This window comes from Leishmania martiniquensis, chromosome 13, assembly GCF_017916325.1.
Source record: "Leishmania martiniquensis isolate LSCM1 chromosome 13, whole genome shotgun sequence".
In the NCBI taxonomy this organism is placed as follows: domain Eukaryota; phylum Euglenozoa; class Kinetoplastea; order Trypanosomatida; family Trypanosomatidae; genus Leishmania; species Leishmania martiniquensis.
This window is the reverse complement of record NC_090148.1, coordinates 74,084-90,000: the sequence shown is the minus strand read 5'-3', so window position 1 is coordinate 90,000 and position 15,917 is coordinate 74,084. Positions and strand designations below refer to the sequence as shown.

Genomic DNA, 15,917 nt, shown 5'->3' with positions numbered 1-15,917 from the left:
TGCACCAGCGGTGGTGTTGGCGGCCTCAGTGCAACGACATCAGCGGCATCTACGCCGTCGCTGCAACAACACCGCTGCTGTCGTCGTAACTACCCCCTCGATCACTACTACGCCCGCAAGCGCCGAGAGGATTCCTCGTTCCCTGGCGTGACGTTCGACCTGCAGATGGTGCGCCAGCTCGTCCAGCAGTCTCCTGAGCGCCGACTGCTCATGCAGGACGCTGTACACTCCATCCTCTCTGCGCACGGTCTCCGTCTCACCCGCTGGGAGGACTTCTCGAGGACTGAGCGGATGCATTTACGGCGCCTTATGGGCGTGGCCGGTCTCCGCATTGTCGTCGCCTCTGTCAAGCTGCGCGGCCACGTGCGTGGGCTTCGCTTAGTCATCCCTTCTGAGGACCTTGTGCGGCAGGTAACGGCCGCCTCTCCGTCAGCGCCCTCCTCTGCCCCCGCGAGGCCGTGCGCACACGCACCCGCTGGTGCTGAAGAGAGCGGTGATGAAGAGACAGTGCCACAGTCTTGCACTTCGCACCCGCGCGGCAGCGGTAGGGGCGACGGCGATGCAGAGGACGGCCATGGCGACGACGCCACCAGCAAAGATGAGGCTGCGGTGTGGAGTCAGCTCGTGACCGCGCCTGTGATCTTGCGGGCAGACCGCGAGCCTGATGGCGGAGGAGCAGCCGAGGAGCTCGATCTGGAGGAGCATGAGGGGCATGGGGCCAGAGACAGCGCCAGCGGCGAGGATGACTATGAGGAAGAGGAGGAGGATGCTCAAGGACATGCCGAGGCGCTGCTTTCGCACCCGTCAACTCGGCGCCAGCAGTCGGAGGCGGTTGCTGTTCTTCGTGTGGAGGCCAACCAAGCACTAGAGCTGCAGGCTGCCCACGAAGCGGAGCGACGGCCGCTGTCACTCACAGCTGCAGTGCCTCGTCTACGATTTCACGTGCCGTACAAGCAGCGCAGCAAGACCCTCGGTGCCTTCCTCGAAAGGTACGCGAAGGTGCGTGGCACGTTGGTGACGCAATATCTGCTGCTGCGGCACACCAAGGTGCTCACACTCGTGTACGGGCCGCGGCCCCCGACGGTGCCGTCGATGCAAAATCGGTGCCCCACTGCGGTGACTGCTGCTAGTGTAGTGAGGGGAGATGAGCATGGCGGCTCACACCATACCAGTACTGATGCCGCAGTCGCCACGGCGCCGGTGCCGCTGCCTCGCACGCTTCACTTCGAACCCAGTGATCCGCGTCTTCCCAAAGGCCTCTCCGCCTACTCAGTCAACACAGTGCTGGACGTGCTTGTGCGGGCTACGCCGCACCACGCGGCGTCGGTGCCGCGGCTCATGCAGAGCATCGACGTCTCCACCCTGAACCGCCGCGTCCTGCCGTTCCTGCGTCGCCTCGAGTACGTCCACACGACTGCCGTGGCCCAGCGCGGAAGGAGGCACGTGGGGCTGGTGGTCTTGGCGCCCGTGGAGGGAGAGACACGCTCTGCTACGCTCAGCGATACAGCAAAGCGCGCTGTGCTGGATGCTGAGGCTGCAGCCGCTGCTGAGCCTTCGGGGCGGGGCGCGGGGCAGCCAATGCCGCCGTCTGCGGCGAGCGGCAAGTCGATTCCCTCGGCCATAGTGCTGCAGAGCCTCCCGGCTGTGGCGGATGGCGCCCGTCGATCCACCTTGGGTGAGCGCCTTGCCGAGGTGCATCCCGCTGCAACAAAGGCGGTGAATCGTGTCATGGCGGTGCGCAACGGCTACGCGCGGAGCTTGGTACAGCGCATGTCTCGGCTTCACCTTGAGCTTTGGTATCAGCACTACCGCTACCCGGCCAACGGTGCGGCATCGTGCCTGGCAGCAGGTGCAGAAGGCGTGCGTGTGCGGGAGATGTACGCCCGCATGACCCTTAGCACCTTCGTCGTCGTTGTGGGCCTTCCTCAGGCTGACCTCGGGCGTGTGCTCGGCAGAGCCGATTGCGTATGCGGCTGGTCCACGCCTCTCCGTGATCTCCCACCTAGCGTGTATGGATGGTGCATGCAGCGGGGAACGCAGATGCTCTTCGCATGCCTGCAAGGGCTGCACGACCGTCACCTCATCTGCTCAGCGCAGGGCGGCTTCAACAGCTTCCTCTCACCCGAGGCATGCGATGACGTCACCTACACTCTAGAGCCGCAGTGCACCGTGAACGGCTACACGCACCACTTCATGTCTGCTCCGCCTACCGCTGCTGCGTCGCTTTACGCGTGCATGCGCTACTGGCTCCCGTTCTGGAGCGCCTTAGGACGGCCGCCGTGCAGGCTTACGTCGCACCTCCTGGCACTAGAGTCGAATGCTGCCGTGGTGCAAGTGGTGGCGCTCTCCAAGGTGCTGCGGCAGGACCCAAGCATTCTGGCAGCGCAGTTGTACCAAAGCGGTGGACTATCGCTAGAGTCACGGCGGAGCACCAGCCTCGGCGACGTCACCGCCGGTGCAGTGAGACATGGCACAGAGCTTCAGGGCTTATCTAACCGAAGCAGCACCTTCTCTGCGCCCCAACTTGCGCGCGGGCGTCGCAGCCCTGTCGATGGGAGGGTGGGCGCGTCCTCCCCAACCGCAAGGGCGGCAGTCGATGGCCGTCACGTTGCGCTGCAGCGTCCCCGCAAAGCCCCCCGCACGGAGATTTGTGGCCTTACTGTGGCGGAGGCTTTGGAGGCCGCATTCCGTCACTTCACGCCCGTCACGCGTGTCGAAGAGGTGGTGCGTCTCGTGCTGCGCGGCCGCAGCGTGCATCTCTCACACCACCCACTCTTCTCTGTCCCAGCGACGTTGCCGGCCGTGATGGCGCGGCGGCACAGGGGCGTGGTGGCCAGCGAGATGCCTCTGTGCCCCTTCCGTGGCGGCGGATACGGCGGCGCATCGATCCCGACGGAGTTCAATCTGACGAACGCTGGACAGTGTGGGAATGCGTACAATCGACTCATGAGTGCGTCGACAACGCACATGGCGGTGCTTGCAGAAACGCTGCGCGCGGTGCGGAGCACGAACGCCGTCCACAGAGCGCGTCAACGGCGGCGCGCCTCGTCCACAGAGGTGCTTCAGGAGGCGGTAGAAAGCGTATACGCACCACAGGCAGTGGCAGAAGCCGCTGCTGCCTCCGCCGGTTGCGCATCCGCACAATCGGGAAGCGCCTTGCCTCCGTCGTCTTCGCAAGCACTAGGGACGCGCTTGTCCCCTCCCTCGACGCCGCCGTCCTCATCACCGCTGCTGGAGGCTGGCTTCGAGGTGGTCGCAGACATACTGCGCATGATTCTCTTCAGCGACCAGGCCCACTACCGCGCTGGCGTCGCGCGGTCCCTCTTGACGGCGCTCAACGCACCATCGCTGGTGTCGCGCGCGCGCGCATTTCTGCAGCGGCTGCCAGTGTTCCGTCGGTCGCGACAGCAGAACAGTCGGGTACCGCAGTTGTCGCTCGCGCAGAGCCCGTACGTTCTGCCGCTCAGCGCACTGCGCACAGCACCACGCCCGTGCGCCAACACGGCTGTGCTGCACCAGTGGGCGCTGGAGGCAGATGCCGCGGGCGGGTCAGTTGCGGGGGGCCGCGAAAGCCCTATGATGCTCTGGGGACATGCGGAGCTGAACGCACTTCTTACAGTGGGTCCGCAGGCGCCCTCGCTGCGCACACCGCCATTGCCCCTGGAGCTCCTTCATCAGCCTTCGATGGATCAAGCGTGCATGTCCATGGCGCCGAACGCGGTGCGAGAAAAAATGACACGGCTTCCCTTGCCACAGTTGGCGTGGCCGGCAGAAGCCGTCGCATGCGAAAGGCTTCTGCGGCGGCAGCGCACTGGGAGCGCAGAGGGCGCGCACATCGACGACACCGCTGTGATGGGCGACACCCTCTCTGGACAACGCGGCCGTCGGCATCACAAGCGGAGGCGCGTGCCCGAAGAAAAAGGTCGCAGCGAGGCATCAAGCGGTGAGGACATGGACAGGACAGGCGAAAGCAGCGACGACAGCGTGGATAGCGTTTTGGCGGCCCGCGCAGAGGCTGAAACGACCCGCCAGCTGTACCCGGCTCGCACTATCCGCAATTATGGCGACCCGCCGTACCTGCAGGATCTGCCGATTGACGGCCCTCCGACTGCGGTAGAGCAGCGCGCTGTCGAGGCGTGCCGTGAGGCTCTCAGTGGCGGCGCTTTCGTATTATTTTCGCCCATCAGTCCACTCCACGATGGCAGCCGCAGCGGTGATGATGGGGGTGGCCTGATGCCGTACCCCAGCATCTTTCACCACGTGGACGGCAGCTGGCACTCGTATATGTGGCATCTTGTCGTGCACACCGTCTACCGCTACATCCTTCGTGTACCAGGGGTCCGCCACGCGGATTTAGAGGCGCGATTACTGGCGAGCGGTGTCGTGAGTCAACGGGCGCTGTCGGCGGTGCTGCAGTTTTTGATTGAACGCCATCTTCTGCTGTGCCACGCGGAAGAGCTCGCGCAGCCGCTGTGCATTCGAGGCGGTGGTGTACTCGGCGACCTGCCGCGGCTGCAAAGCCCTTTTCAGATACGCAAGCGCGACGCATCACAGGCGGACAGGGACGGCGACGCCTGGGTGAGCAGCACACGGGGCAACTGCTGCTACCATCCAACGATACCGTTAGAGGGGCTGCGCCTCACCATGTCCCCGCGGCTGCTCGATCCGTCGCTCCCATGAAAAGTATTCTCGCTTGAATAGATGGCGTCCGCGCAGCGCCTCGCCAAAGGCTGCGCTTCTCATACATCAGGGCAAAGAGGGGCTTGCTGCCCCCTCCCTTCCCACCCCCTACTGCTGCCGCACGGCTTCGGTGGTGAGCGCGCGTGGAATAACTTCTGTGAGACTGACTGGAAACCTTTGCGAGCTGGGGAAGCGAATCATCTCGTGGCAGCCGCTTGGCGGTGTAGAAAACAGGCGCCAGCCGCAGCCACCCGGCTTCCAGACCACCGGCTGCGCTGATCATTGCCCGTGGATTTGCCTTACCCCCTCGGCAACTGGGCGCCAATGAAGCCCCGAGATGGGCGCGGCCCGAACGCGCCGCGCCCGCGCCCGCATGGCTTAGCGCACCGCGGCGCTTTTACAAGGGCGCTGAGGGGGTTCAGCCCAGACCCGGCCGCTTCCCGCTGAGTCACGCGGTTGCCGCACGACCGTCGCGCCCGCGCTCGCCAACACCAAAAAGGATTCGCGACAGCTGGGTTCGCATGGGGGCGCCCAGGGCCGCCTGATTGACACCGTCGCGGTGGACTCGCCGAGCGCGGGGCTCGGCAAATAACTGCTCTGCCCCGCGCCTTCGTCGCAGAGGGTCCCACACCCTTTGGGGAACCCACGTGGGCAGGGACGCATGACAAGCCGCGCTGCCGCATGCGTGCCCTCTCAGTGGGGGGGGGCGCTAAACTGGGCGGGGGCTGCCCTCCACCCTTGCGGACAGCAGTGCCAGCAGGCACGGCAGCGCCGAATTCTCCCATTCCTTCAGCCCCCTTGCTGCCGGCAGATCGCGCAGCACGCGAAGACGTCGGGGCGGTGCCGCGCCTGTGGCTTGCCGCCGCCGTCTTGGGAATGCGGCGGTGGGGCTGAGGCGGGCGGGGCCAGGCGTGGGCGTGGGCGCCGCTGTTTGTGGGGCTCAGCACGGGCCCCTCGCCGGGCGGAGGAGGGCGGGCGGCCAGGTATGGGGGTGCACGCGCGCGCACAAGCGCCTATGCGTCGGCGCCGCCGGCCCGTCACAGGCTCCTCTCGTTTGGATTCGCCTCTGGCCGCTGCGCATGAAAGCGGACCGCCGCCGCGCTGGGCGATTTGAAGAAATGTTCGCGCCGCAGAAGCGGACGCCAGCTGTGTGTGCCTTGAAGATGGCAACTGGTCTTCGACATCCTCAACATCGCTCCTAATGACCCGCGCACCAGGCCTCATGGCTTCCGCCCCCGAGGGGGACGCTGAGCGCGACCGGCCTGGATGAGGGAATCCCGCGCACACTTGCCCGCACGGCGCCGATTCCGCCGCGGTGTGAATAGAGGAAGACAGACTGCGGTTGCAGTGGGTGTATGGCGCGGTGGATTCGCCGAGAGGAGGAAGCGAATTCAGCGACTTTCCTCTGAGGTTTTGGCTGCCCCAACGGCAACCACGCTTCGTTATTTCTGTAGCGCAGCATCCAGCGTAGACGGACGGTGCCGCATTTCACTGTGGTGGCGTGAGGGGGAGGGGGAGGCAGAAGCGCCGGCTCCTCAGCGTATAGAGGTGTGTGCCTAGCGAAAGGGCCCACACATAGGAGTTGTGGGCAAAGTATCGGTCGCCTCGCGCGATAGCGGCGGCCGGTGGTCCGGTTGGCGATCGTGCCACTGCTGTTGCTGCTGATTGTGCCATTCTTCTTGAATCTCTAAACGGCTGTCGCAAGAGGGTGGGGCCGTGCTGCGCTTCATCGGCACTTGACCGGCCACGCTGGCTGAGCACCGGCGCAAGAGATGCAGGTGGGTGTGTAGGAGCGGGTGCTGGGTGCACCTGCTCATGACACCGCGACAGAACTGCGTGCTGCCGCAGGTGTGCGCGTGAGCGACAGCGTTCGCTGCCCCTCTTCCCCCCTTCTTTCTCTCTTTGCGACAACTTTGCTTACGCTTATCTCTGTTTCCGTCGCACACGGCCAGTGCGCTCGCATTGGTCATCGCCCGCGCCACAGTCCCTTTCCCCCTCCCACACGAGCACATCTTTTTTCCGCACGAACGCCCGCGCCACATTCGTCGCCATCATGCAGCTCCGTCGAGCGACTATGGAGGACATGTACGAGATGCAGCACAGCAACCTCCGCTGTCTTCCTGAGAATTACAACCTGCGCTACTATTACTACCATCTCCTGTCATGGCCGCAGCTCCTCTACGTGCAGCAGGATTACAACCGCAACACCGTCGGCTACGTTCTGGGTAAGATGGACGAGGAGGAGGTGGCGGACAAGAAGCACGGCCACATCACCTCGCTGGCCGTGCTGCGGTCGCACCGCAAGCTCGGTATCGCGTCGCGAGTGATGCGGGCGACGATGAAGGAGATGGACGCCGAGTATGGCGCCCACTATTGCTCTTTGCATGTGCGCAAGACGAATGACGCGGCGCTGCACCTCTATCAGGACACCCTCGGCTTTCGCTGCGTTGGCGTGGAGGAGAAGTACTACATGGACGAGGAGGACGCGTACCACATGAAGAGCTTTTTTCGCCAGGCGAACCCCGGCTCCTATGTCGACGATCACAAGCGGCTCATCCGCAAGCTGGTGCCGGGCGAGATGGAGGCTTACCCGGCCGCAGCTGGCGCGTCATCACCGGCTGCCGTCGGACGTGGCGGGGACAAGAATGGCAAGAGGTGCAGCGACAAGGCTGCCAAGGAGCGGGAGGCGGCGATGGCCGAGTTGCTTGGACTGGATGCGGTAGGAAAGGGCAAGGGGTCTGGTGGTGGTGGTGGAAGAGGCAAGGGTGGCAACGGCGGAGGCAGCAGCAAGAACAACGCCGCAGGCGGCGGCGGCAAGAAGGGTAGCGGAAGGCCGAAGTAGTCTTCCCCCTCTCTTTCGCGAGGGCGCGCCGCCTTCTTTCGTTTGATAAGGGGTTAAGCAAAGTGGGCTGTAGCCGCACCGCCGTGCGCTGGCACCCGCTCACATATCCAACGTGAGACAGCGCCAGCGTAACGACCACTCGGTGCTTCCTCGTCATCGTGGTCGGAAAGGAAAGTTTGCACGCATTCCCGCATACACCTCCAGACTCGTCTGCGCAACGCGGCGGCAGCACGCTGGATGCACAGGCTGCGCCGCCTCGCTGTACAGACACCCGCTCCCTTCCCTCTCTTTCTCTCTCCCTCTCAGCATCCCCTTCATAGGGGTGCTGTAGTTGGCATGACGCACTGCGGTGGAACGCCCTGCCTTCTCCGTCTCACTCTGCGGACGGATCTTACAGCGCGCAGGTCTGCGCGCTCTCTTACGTCTGCATGTGCTCAACAGCCCTCTCTCCCTCGTTCCCGCCCTTCTCCACCTCTCACTCACTCGCGTACCATATATGACTCGCTCATGCGTTGACCACTCCTACGCCAATACGTTACAGGAAATATTTAGAGTAACACTGAGATGTTTGAGCCGTTGCGTGAGCTCCTCTTGGAGGATCCGCAGGCACTCGTAGAAGATGCCGGGGTGCTGGGTGAAAAGGCCGGGCGGCTGTTTGGCTTCCGTGACCTCAGCTCCTACACCGCGCTCGGCGGTGCGGTGTATCCACCGCTGCGGTGCGCCAACGATGGCGTCGTGACGTGGGGTGCAGCGTGTGACATGAGCGACGGTAGCAACAGCAGTGGGGCTACGCAGGCCATCAACTCGGCCTCGCCGTTGGCCACAGACGGGGCCGCTCTCCTCACGTCATCTTCGGTGCACAGCCGAGGCGAGACGGAGGCAAGGCGGTGGTCGTCGCTTGCGACTGCGACAGACACACGCCCGCGCGCTTGCCATCGACGTCGCCCTTGGCTTCACCGGTTGTGCGCGTCGGCTCCGCACCTTATTCCACATCTCCTCCACTGTCTCATCAAGACGGTGTCGTTTGCGCTACCGAGTCTTCGCAGCGCCTTTCCTGCCGCCCTGCCGGCTGGAGAGCGACTACTGTTGGCGCGGCGGTCCCGCCGTGATGGGCCCGAGCGTGTGACGGGGCTGAGCTTTCATCCCCTGCACATGTGGCTTGCCGTGGCGGTGGAGGAGGGCGGCGCCGACGGCTCGGCGCGTGTCGTCGTGCACGACGTGGGCGAAGGACGGGTGATGTGCGTGCTGACTCATGCCTTCCAGGTGCGGGTAAGCTGGCTGCAGTGGAAGCCGCAGTCGCGCGATGTTCTGGCGGTGGGGTGTTACGGCGGTGTGCTGCTGTGGAGGTTGCTGGCCGGCTCCTCAGACGGCGCCGCGGAGGCACCGTGGCCCGCACTGAGGGCACTCGTGAACGCGGATGCGGCGGCACGCGCCTTATTTTACCCCACCTGCCGCGGCTTCACCGTCACCGCCGGCGCGTTCGCGCACCGAGACGCGAGCATCCTTGCCTGCGCAAGTGTTGCCGACACGCGCCTCTTTCTTCTTCAATTAAGCCATCCCCCCTTTCAGCCGCAGGCTTGTGGTACCGTTGTCGTCCCCTCTGTCGACGGGGGGCTAGGCCAGGTGTTGTTCGACGACGATGACCTGTTCCTTCTGTGCAGCGTGTGTGAGCACGGATCCCTGGCGCTGGTGCGCATCCGATCCCTACCCACGTCCACGTCCGCCGCCTCCTCAGCCGCGACGTTCCAGTCGTGTGTCGTGCCGACGCCAGCTCCGGTGGACTGTGTCGTGCGTGCCACCGGCCTTGGGCCCTCCCTATACTTCATGAGCACCGCCGGGCTCGAGGGCGTCCTGCTTGCGCGCATCAGCCCCTTCATCGGTGTCGAGGTTGTCTCGATGATCTCCACCGGGCTGTACCGCGGCGTGGGTGGCCGTGTCACCCGCATCGAGTGCAGCCGTCGTCGTCTGTGGATCCAGACCGAGACAAGCCACCTGCTGCTGTGCCGGTGCGGGCTGCGGGACGGCGCCATCTCGCTGATCCCCGTCGGTGTAGCGGCGATGGAGGTAGTTGATATGGCATCCTTCACGGGGTGCAGGAGCGGCTCCCTTGTGGCAGCGGTGGAGGCGGACGGCACCATTCGCTTTCTCCCTTCGTATCACGGCTAGTGTCTCCCGCAGCGCACCCACATCCCTCCACACAGCCACATGCCCAGACCTTCACGCACGCGGCTGTTTGGCGGCTGCGCCAACAGCTGGTCTTGACGATGTGCCATAGAATTGATGTGACGCTGAGGTACAGACAAGGGGTGGGCGATCGCACGGGCGTTGGGCAATGCGAAAGAGAAGAAAAACACTGAGCACGACCGCATGAGCTAAACTCTATCTATCCATCTGTGCACCACCGCCCGCACATGATCACCCGCACAGAACTTCACTCGATTAGCATCGGGGGACTGAAGCGTGCGCGCCGGAACTCGTTGGTGTAACCGCGTAAGGGTGAGCAAGGCAGCGTGAAGGCATGCAGGAGGGAGTGATTTCGACGACAGGAAGAGGACCGCGACGTTTGCGAATGCAGGGTTAGCAGAGCGGTCGCGAAACGGCATGCCGCTCCTCCCCAACGACTGCCGAGGAGGGTCAAGCGGAGCGATAAAACCAAGAGAGACGGCTGAGGGATTGGACTGTGTGGAGGTTGCACCCCTTACCTTCCACCCTCCCTTCACAGGGCGCCTCTGCGATCAATCATTCCCTCTCACTCACTCACTCCCCCTCTCTCTCGCAGGAATGCGTTCTGTGCGCACATAGCAGTGCCTCGTGTAAGCTTCACATGCGTTGGACCTCCTCTCCTCGCCTCGTTTTTTTGCCCTGCCCCTCCCCCGATCTCCTCCGCTCTCCACTTCGTATGGCGGCACTGCACTGACGCGTGAAGCTGCTCCCTCCGCCTTGCAGGGCCTTCCGTCGTCCCCGCGCTTCCAAGGATACACTCAAGCCTCGAGGCATTCCGCATGAAAGCGGGCGCTTTCAGTGGCGCCTCTCCCGAGATGCAGACGGCCGTGAAGAGGTAAAAGTGGTGCACTGCCGTGCTGGAAGCCCCCCCCCCTCCCCACTTCTCTTCCCTTCCCCCCCCCCCCCCCATCGACGCCTGTCGACAAGGTGGGCTTCGTTGAACCTCACGACCCCCAAGGCTCCTCTCCCAAAAGTCTGTGCAGCCGCCGGCGAAGCGAAGGCCCTGTGAAGAGAATAGAGGCCGCGAATGGTGCCGCCGCTGCTGCTTTGCCTGAGGGAACCTTTTCTTCTGGGATAGGGGGTTGGGGTGTGGGGTGGGCAGCCTCGGAACGCCGCGCTGACGATCAACGGATCCCAAGGAGGCGTTGTGCGTGCGGGAGAGAACCCACCCACGGAAGGATTCGTTAGCCTCTACCCAGAGGGCCCCGGCGTCCGCGACGTGTGGCTGCCGAGGTTGAAGGCGTGATCTGCCAGCAATACTACAGCATTGGGCCCCCTTGGGTCAACTGCTTCTGCCCTCTCTGCCCTAGTGAAACGCCTTCAGCAGAAGGGGGCTGGCATCCCTATCCAACTGGCGAGTAGGCCTCCGGCGTCCCAGCTCACGGCTGCCGTCAGGTGGCTTCGAAGGGACGCTGAGATGAGGGTTCAGCCTACGGGACCAACGACTCGAACATCAGAAGCAACCGGTCATGCGCGAGTGCGCAGGCGTGACACGCGCTAAAGCGGGTCAGCCGGAGACGCTGGACGATTTGGTGTCCGCCCTCTGTGGAAATTGAGCGGGCTCCACGGTAGAGCTTCGGGCTACGAGGCACTGCCCTGCTCGGCCGTTACAGGCCGTCCACGTCAGTCCATCGAGCCTCGGTAGGAATCGGCATGACCACATCCTAAAAGTATGAGCGGAGGGGGACCGCGTCGACAGCGCTTGCCGTCGCCAAGCGCGGCATCGCCCGCGCGACCCCGAGAGGGCCGTTTGTGATGGAGCTGTATCGTCCGCGCCACCAGACAGTTGCGGCCGCGACATGAGCGCGGCTTCCTGCCATCGACAGCGGCGGCGGCGGAGTGAACCCGCGGAGCGTTGAGTTGGGCGGGACGGAGGAGAGCGCGATGACGCCACGGGATCGCTAGAACGGGAGCGCCCGCATCTCTCAGCTTGCTGCCTTTCCTGAGAAACGTCTCGAGTGCGATCGATGCCGCTGCGAATGCCGTGAAGCCGCGCCATCGATGCATGTGTACGCGTGGGCGTGGCCATGAACGCATTTCTGCCCGCGCGCCTTCCTGCATGTGCGCGTCTGCAGGTGCCTCATCGACACCATCGTATGCTCCTAAAGGTCCGGGCCACCGTTGCCTAGCGAATCGTTCTCACGCCTCCCTCTTCTCCTTACTCTCATGGATCTTCTGACCCCCGCTCTCCTCCGTCTCACACACATACACACATACACACATATTTATATATGCACGGATGTGCTGCACCCCCCCGAAAAGCGGATGCGTAGTTGGAAGCTGCGGGCCATCCCCATCCCCCTCACCACCAACACACACACACACACATAGACGAACGTCGAGAATGTCCTCTGCGCTGGATAGCATCACCGCCGCCACGAAGCTGCGGCGTGCGGAGCTGGATGTGCAGCGCGAGCTCGAGGCAAAGCGCGAGGAGTACAATAGGCGCATGGCACAAGTCAAGGAAGGGGAGGCGCAGCTGGCTGCTGACCGAGCAGAGCTGCAAGACACGCTTGTGCAGTACTACAAGTTCATCCAGGAGAATGAGATCAAGCGCAGCCGTGCCATGAGAAAGGTGACGGTCGAGGAGAGGCAGCGCAAGGAGCGAGAGGCGTACATTGACCAGCTCACCCAGCGCCTGCAGATGCTCGAGTCGAAGCGGGATGAACTGAAGACGCACTATGGAGATCTGGAAAAGTACCAGGGCTTCTTGGAGGAGGTGCTCTCTCGCAACGACGGCGACGAGTACCAAGAACCGCGCGACATTATCAAGCGCTGGATGACCCTGTGCGACAACACCAGCGTCTTGCAGGCGCGCAAGACGCAGCTCGAGGAGGACCTCTTGCGCACACGCAGCTCGCTGAACTTGGCACGCCAGCGCCGCAGCACAGAGAATATCGCCCTTCAGAACAGACTCAACGAGATGCAGATGACCTTCGAGTCTCTGCAGAAGTCTATCAAGGCGAAGCAGGACACGCTCGACCGCAAGATTAAGCAAAAGAGCTCCACGACGCGCACCGTGAGCCACGTCAGCATGGCCACGGCAAACCTGTACGACCGCTGTGTCTTGTGGACGCGCGACTTTTCTGGCCGTGGAAAGGTCGAGACCCGACATAAAAACGTGCTGCACCAGCTGCATGTCATCTGCGACTGCCTCGAAGACTTCCAAAAGGTGATCATACAGCATCAAGAGCAGCAGCAGCGTCAAGCAGCGGCGCAGCAGGCAGCGGCAGCCAAGGTGGCAGGCTGAGCGGCGCTGTGCGCTGAGGCACATGTGGACGCAGCAGAGCGTGTGCGTATGCGTGCCGCTTCTCCCCCCTCCCTTTCTTCCATTTTTCTGCTCTCCTTCGCCCTGCGCGAAGCGGTCGTCGCTCTCCTGCGTGCCCTTTTTTTTGAGGGGGGGTTCGGGCGTATGTGCGCTGACACACAGCCGCAGGTGGCGCGGGTGGGCATTGGGGGACCGGCTGGGGGCGAGATGCCAATGGGCACTGGGGTGAGGTGGGGCATAGAGGTGACGGATGCGTGACCGTTGCGGGTCGTGTCTCCAGGTATGCGCCGCTGCTTCCACCTTCCCCCTCCCCAAGGTTTGCCCATCTTCGTCACCTCATGTACAGTATCGCCTCTCTCGAGAAGAGGCGCTTTCAAGCCTTCTCCCCTTTTCACTTCTCTCTGGTGTCGCCGTCGGTCCCTCTCTCGCCAGTTTTGAGTCGGCTGCTGCCGCTGCCGTTTTCAGTTTGCCATCGGGGCCACTGTCGGGCCGTCCTCACGAGTACGAGGAGTCTTCATTCGGTACAACGCGCCTTTGCAGCGGCTGCGTGTGCCTGTCTGTGTCTCTGTGTGTGTGCGTGTGTGTGATAGGAATAGGTGCGGCGTCGAAGGCAACGGGCCGATTGCTTCTCCGCTCCCCCTTCACCCATGTGCGCACCGTCACGCACACATACCGACGCACCACACGACACCGCAGACACGTAACCGCGCAAGCTGCCCCCCTCCCCCCTCAGACGCATCCTCCGAGTTTCGCTGAGAGTGCCATCAGCTGCTGCTCGACAGAAGCGGAGAACGAATCAGGGTGCAGCGAATCAGGAAAGGTGGAGGGGGAAGGGGGGGTGATGAGCCAGTGCCTTCTCCCTCCCCCCTTCCAATCCGCTGCCTTCTCAGCGCCCGCTACCCCTCTTCGCCCTCCCCGTTCCACCTACGCTCCCAGGTTCGTGGGGGCGAGTGGGAGGAGGCGGTGCTGTGGCTCTCAAGTCCCGCTCCCTCTGTACAGTCCACATACTTACCTGCCCTCTCTCCTTCTCTTTGGTCCCCCCGCCACAGTGAATGACGAACCTGCTCTCGCAGGCTCGCCTGCCCCCTCTCCCCGCCGCCCGGCTACTGCGTTCGGGCGCGCGCACCCATTCCGCCACCCCTCTCATCCTCCCGGCCAGTCGCTTGCACGTATGCCTGCTGAACAGGCGTGCTTGCCACAGCGAAACTCCGAGTACACCGAAAGTACTTTATCGGTGCTTCTCGGGTATCGCTGCGCGGGCGTGCGATGCGGCGCTGCGCACTGCTTGCTCACTTGCCGGCTTACCCCCTTACCAACTGAGCTCCGCTGAACGAAAGGGCGGCAAGCAGGAGAGGCCATCGGTGCAGTGCGGGGCCACGCTTGCCCGTCTGTCGGTGTAGATGCAACGGCAAGCAATGCAGCACCTCGGACCGCCGATGTGCAGCATGTCCTTCCAGCCCATCTGTGTGCTGTGCCTCAGTGACTGCGACAGGGGCGGGGGCGTCACGTCGTGCAGCCACTACTTCTGCTCTCGCTGCGTCGCTCGCCTGCCGACGGCTGCGCCCTGCCCGCTTTGCCAGCGACCGTATCAACTCATCCAGCTCGACCACCCGAACGTGCAACAGCTGATGCAAGACGGTGCGACGGCGCTCGGGAGAACAGAAAAAATTATCAGCTCCCAAGTGCGGCACTATCAGCAAATTATCCGCCGCATGCGCCAGGCACTGGCCATGCTGCACAGTCAACATCAGGACATGACGCGGCAGCACCAGCAGAGGCACGCACAATGTGCTGCGGCCATGTCGCAGTCACAAGCGCTTGAGGTGGAGGTGTGCCGACTACGAGAAGAGCTGGCACACGTCACCGCTGTCGCCGCCCAGACGTCCGTGCAACGCATGGTGTCACAGCAGCAGCCGACGCCGCCGCCGCCGCCGCGTCAGCAACAGGCGCACATGCTGGCCAATCCGAGAGCTACCCTTGCCCATGGCGGGCGCACAGACGGCGCGCCGAAGACCGTCGCGGACTGCCATACACCCTCAGGGCAGATCATCGCGCCCCCGTCGGCGGCGCGCCTTCCGCCCTTTGCCCCCCCCGACGCCGCAGGTGCCAACGCGCCAGACACCTCCCCACGTGGTAGCTGGCCGCATTCGTCTAGGGCAGTGCTGTCTTCGCCGTCCCGTCATTCCCATGGACCGCATCGACCACACTACTCAAGCGGAAACGGCGGCGAGGCGCGTGGCGTTGCCGTTCGCGAGGCGGCGACCTCGTCTGCCGCCGAAGCAGCCCCACCCCTCGGATGGTCGGCGAGCTCCCTCATCGCGAAGCGTCACCGCCCTAATTCAGACCCGGGTCTGCTACGGAGGCGCGTGGACGATAGTTGTGCCTTGTTGGCACAGCCGGCCGCCGGCTTAGGTGCCGATTGCGCCAGTGTTGCTCTCACGCCCCGCTCCCACGCCATGGCGTCTCTACAACAGCGGCCGCCGCGCCAGAGCAACCACGCCGCTGCGCGGGGGTCAGAAAACAGCGGTCTCGGCGACTCCGCAGGGCCCAACGCCGACTTTCGACTCTCAACGCCGCTGGCTGACGCGCTTCAGCAGCAGCAGCAGTCGCTCCGCCCCGGCGCTTTCTCGCGAGCCGCCGCCTCGTACATGCAGAGACCTTCACCGAAGCCGCTCCAGAGACTGTTCTCGTCGCCACGCAGCGGCCCGCGTGCCTTTTAGCGCCCCCTTTCGCTGCCCTCTCAAACTTCATGTTTATCACCTGCGCTCCTTCGCGTCTCAAGCGCTGCGCTGCACTGCAACGCCGACAAGAAGCGAAAAACTGTCTCACGCGTCGTCGAGGGTTTCGCCCCCCCTTCCTCCCCTCCCTCTCTCTCTGTGAGTGCACGGTGGGCCTCTCCAAATC

The 15,917-nt window shown here is 63.9% G+C and overlaps 5 protein-coding genes across 5 annotated transcripts in view; all 5 read left to right on the top strand.

The window, feature by feature from the left end:
- LSCM1_05839 (uncharacterized protein) overlaps nucleotides 1-4,680 on the top strand; it is a gene marked incomplete at both ends in the record, with an annotated part of 5,571 nt that extends 891 nt beyond the window's left edge. The window contains one exon of the mRNA XM_067323277.1: nucleotides 1-4,680. This exon is cut by the window's left edge and continues 891 nt beyond it. Coding sequence (XP_067180228.1) covers nucleotides 1-4,680 — 4,680 coding nt within the window.
- Nucleotides 4,681-6,733: 2,053 nt separating this feature from the next.
- Nucleotides 6,734-7,522, top strand: LSCM1_05838 (uncharacterized protein; the record flags this gene model as incomplete). The annotated part of the gene is made up of 1 exon (XM_067323276.1): nucleotides 6,734-7,522. One exon carries the CDS (start codon nucleotides 6,734-6,736, stop codon nucleotides 7,520-7,522), a length of 789 nt encoding a protein of 262 aa, XP_067180227.1.
- A 564-nt stretch (nucleotides 7,523-8,086) lies between these two features.
- LSCM1_05837 (uncharacterized protein) lies at nucleotides 8,087-9,688 on the top strand (the record flags this gene model as incomplete). The annotated part of the gene is made up of 1 exon (XM_067323275.1): nucleotides 8,087-9,688. The coding sequence occupies one exon, from the start codon at nucleotides 8,087-8,089 to the stop codon at nucleotides 9,686-9,688; it is 1,602 nt and encodes a 533-aa protein (XP_067180226.1).
- Nucleotides 9,689-12,089: 2,401 nt separating this feature from the next.
- Nucleotides 12,090-12,995, top strand: LSCM1_05836 (uncharacterized protein; the record flags this gene model as incomplete). Its single annotated transcript, XM_067323274.1, has 1 exon — nucleotides 12,090-12,995. The coding sequence occupies one exon, from the start codon at nucleotides 12,090-12,092 to the stop codon at nucleotides 12,993-12,995; it is 906 nt and encodes a 301-aa protein (XP_067180225.1).
- A 1,433-nt stretch (nucleotides 12,996-14,428) lies between these two features.
- LSCM1_05835 (uncharacterized protein) lies at nucleotides 14,429-15,733 on the top strand (the record flags this gene model as incomplete). The annotated part of the gene is made up of 1 exon (XM_067323273.1): nucleotides 14,429-15,733. One exon carries the CDS (start codon nucleotides 14,429-14,431, stop codon nucleotides 15,731-15,733), a length of 1,305 nt encoding a protein of 434 aa, XP_067180224.1.
- Between the last annotated feature and the right edge of the window lie 184 nt (nucleotides 15,734-15,917).